Raw genomic sequence first — 3607 nt, 5'->3', positions numbered from 1 at the left:
ACGCTCCTTGGGGATGCGGCCCGCGTCACCTGTGCACATAAACGCGCTTTTCTGGGTGTTATTACGCCGCGTTCCGGGCTTCTACCGCTCGCGGTGCCGAAGGCCAAGCCTCAAAAACGGACCACAATGTCGACGGTTGGTCGTGGCGCACGGAAATGACTTTAGCGATGACGCTTTATTTCGGTCCGCGTGACCACCGAAACTATCGCCAACTTTCACCACCGCCGTTCTAGGTGTGTGCGTACGCCAAGAACACAAACATTACACGGTTCGGTTTTCAGAACTTTTGGTGGTTTAACAAACAGGGTGTTAAAACTAAAACGACTACACTAACACTAAAACGAAGCACGACGGTAAAAACTATGACCCGGGGCGTTATCACAGTTGCAGGCCATGTTGGAGGAGCTTCCACTTCAAAAGAACACAAACGGGTTAGAAATATGTCGATGCGCCGCGAACCGAAATCGGACGAACACCACCCGCGCGCGCCCGAACCCTTTGGAAGCTAGTCGGAAACAACGGAGGTTGGCGCACCAACGGCCAGCTGGCCAAACCACCACCACACCGACAAACGTGGTGCGTGGTTTAGTGAGCGCGTTTTCGCGGTTGCATTGGCGGCAATTTCGCCATGCCGTGCGCCATGCTCTACATTCGCTGATAATACCTCTGGCGGGCAGGTGAATTTCCTACCGATAGCGTTAGAGCAGAGGCAAGTGCAACAATGCAATCACGTGGCACCCAAGATGGGGAGCTGTGTAAAATACATTTAAATATTAAAAGCATGTGACATATCCGGCAGCGAGGCGTTACCGTGTTTGAACATTTACCAGATTTAAAAGTCGCAAATCGGATTGTTCAAATAGATTGGTCTCGCTGTCAATTTGGCTTTTTGGCAGCACTGCCTTGTTTTGACAGTAGGGAAATGGTTCATAACTGCGGGGCTACATGAGGCGTAAAGTAACTATTTTGACATTACAGATTAATGCCAAAATGCTGCGTTTACGGGTCGGCCGAGGCGTAAACCCGAGCGTAAATACTTTTTGCATACGTTTTGCTTAAAAAACAGAGGATAATTTAAGTTCTTATTTGGTGGTATAGCAACAAAATCGAAAAAAAAAAACAGAAAAAATATTCAGAAATCACTTTATTTCTCTTCTGTTTCTATTTTCTCGGACCAAAACACGAACGTAAACACGTTTGACATTACAAATTAAATTTACGCTAGTGCTTACGCCTCATGTAGCAACCCAGAAACAGAAGGTAAACAAAGTTGCTTGTTGTCGTTGGAACGACGCATTTTCCGGGTCAAATAAGTTAAAACAGTAATAATTGGACGAAAATGCTGCATCTGCAAGGATACGGTAGCAGTGGAAGTGATGTAGAATCGGAAGATAGTGGAACACCCAGCACGGCGAAGGCCACAACGGAAACGCTAGCATCGGAGGAAACGACGGCACATCTGAAGCCCGTGGATAGTGAATATTCCGTCGGGAAAACGCTTGCAATCTGCGCCGCACCGCTCGTGGTTCCCATGGTAAGCTGTGTTGTACCCGTTACCCGGCTATGTGCTAATCCGCGCTTTCGCTCTCAGGGTCAAGCCGAAGTGCCACGGGCATTGGAAGCTACGGTGAAAGAGATCAACTACAATCCGCGCTACGAGGAGCTTTTTGCGCCGGTAGCCGGTCCGGAAAATCCATTTCTGACCCAACAGATGCGGGCACAAAAAAATATGCTCACCGGTTTCGTGGAAAACGCTCACATCAGCGACTTCCAGTTCGATAATCAGCGCAAAACGTTCCACAGCTACGGTTACGCGTTGGATCCTTCGGTGGACGGTAAGGGAACGGCCCCGGATGAAGGACCAAGTTACGTTGGCCATTTGCAAGCGGCCTACGACACTGAAGGGGCGACCGTGTTCGAATCAGCGAAACCGAAACCGGGCGGATCCGAGAAGCGTAAGCGTGTGCGAAACGATGCACCGGAGGACGTGGAAGGGTTCCTTGGGCCGTGGGGCAAGTACGAGGACGAACAGACGGTAGCACGGCCAAGCGAAAAGGAGCGTGCAGAGATTGAGGAAATGATGGCCAAAAAGCATCGCCGCCATAAGGTTAAGGAAGATAAGCCGATCGAAGAGAAGTCGATTCTCCACAGTAAGTATTCGCAGGGTGCTCCTTTGCGACTGAAACATTGCAGTGTGACAACCGGTTTTTTCCCTTTCTCTCTCTGCAGTCAAAGACGCTTTCGATTATCAGGGCCGATCGTTTCTTCATCCACCGCACGATGCCGGAGTTAACCTGCGGAAGGCGGGCGCTCCCGATCGGTGCTTTCTGCCAAAAGCTCATATTCACACGTGGACTGGCCACACGAAGGGCATTTCGGCGATTCGGTTCTTCCCCGTCTCGGCCCATTTACTGCTGTCTTGCAGCATGGATGCTCGTGTAAAGCTGTGGGAAGTTTATAATGAACGGCGCTGCGTTCGAACGTACTCTGGCCACCGGCAGGCCGTTCGTGACGTGAGCTTCAACAATAAGGGCGAGAAGTTTATCTCTGCCGGTTACGATCGCTACCTGAAGCTGTGGGATACGGAAACGGGCGACGTGATATCGCGATTCAACTCCCGCAAGATTCCGTTCTGCGTCAAGTTTCACCCGGACTACAACAAACAACATCTGTTCGTGGCCGGTACTTCTGATAAAAAAATTATTTGTGTAAGTAATGGAGAACGTCACCCAGTGTCATTCAGTTCCTAATTTTGAACGATTTTTGTATGCTTTCAGTGGGATACGCGCAGCGGTGAAGTCGTGCAGGAGTACGACCGGCATCTCGGGGCGGTCAACACAATCACGTTCGTCGATGAAAACCGGCGTTTCGTGACGACCTCCGATGACAAGAGTTTGCGCGTTTGGGAATGGGACATTCCGGTGGACATGAAGTATATTGCCGATCCGACGATGCACTCGATGCCCGCAGTGACCCTTGCTCCGAACGGCAAGTGGTTAGCTTGCCAGAGTCTCGACAATAAGATCGTCATCTTTTCCGCCATCAATCGGTTCAAGATGAACCGAAAAAAAACATTTACCGGCCATATGGTGTCGGGATACGCGTGCAACCTGGACTTTTCGCCCGATATGAGCTACTTGGTGTCGGGTGATGGCGATGGCAAGTGTTACATCTGGGACTGGAAGACAACCAAACTGTACAAAAAGTGGCAGGCGCACGATAACGTTTGCATATCGACGCTCTGGCATCCGCACGAGGCCAGTAAGTTGGTGACTGCTGGATGGGACGGTTTAATAAAGTATTGGGACTAGAGCTACTCAAGTGAGGGCTGCTTTTTGAAACAAGCCATTGGATGTTGACGATACATTTTATTTAAAACGTTTTATTTTTAATATTTACAGCGTTTGATGTTGAATACTATTTATAGTTATTGATCAAACCGATCAGCCTTCGAAGGAACTCAGTCTTGTAGGAATCAATTACCGGAAATTCTATACCGGAACATAGCAACGGAATACCCATCGGTGAAGATTGTCCTATCGAGTGCTCTACACAGCGAAATGACCTTCTAATGACGAATTAAATTGAGATAGACACGTGGTTTCGC

General features: G+C 49.2%; 1 protein-coding gene across 1 annotated transcript; it reads left to right on the top strand.

The window, feature by feature from the left end:
- Positions 1–1339: 1339 nt before the first annotated feature.
- LOC131210196 (pre-mRNA-processing factor 17) lies at positions 1340–3311 on the top strand. The gene is made up of 4 exons (XM_058203405.1): positions 1340–1534; positions 1592–2150; positions 2230–2708; positions 2778–3311. The coding sequence occupies exons 1-4, from the start codon at positions 1340–1342 to the stop codon at positions 3309–3311; spliced, it is 1767 nt and encodes a 588-aa protein (XP_058059388.1).
- The last annotated feature ends 296 nt before the right edge of the window (positions 3312–3607 follow it).

The sequence above is a fragment of the Anopheles bellator genome, chromosome 2, assembly GCF_943735745.2.
Source record: "Anopheles bellator chromosome 2, idAnoBellAS_SP24_06.2, whole genome shotgun sequence".
Lineage (NCBI taxonomy): Eukaryota > Metazoa > Arthropoda > Insecta > Diptera > Culicidae > Anopheles > Anopheles bellator.
Note: the sequence above shows the minus strand (reverse complement) of the source record. Positions and strands in the feature narration are given on the sequence as shown.

What these genes read in the sequence shown, in the direction of transcription:
- LOC131210196 (XM_058203405.1), top strand. Translation starts at nt 1,340, where the DNA reads ATGCTGCATCTGCAAGGATACGGTAGCAGTGGAAGTGATGTAGAATCG. An exon ending in AGAGAAGTCGATTCTCCACA is followed by an intron (nt 2,151 to 2,229) that starts GTAAGTATTCGC and finishes CTCTCTCTGCAG; the next exon opens with TCAAAGACGCTTTCGATTAT. An exon ending in CTGATAAAAAAATTATTTGT is followed by an intron (nt 2,709 to 2,777) that starts GTAAGTAATGGA and finishes GTATGCTTTCAG; the next exon opens with TGGGATACGCGCAGCGGTGA.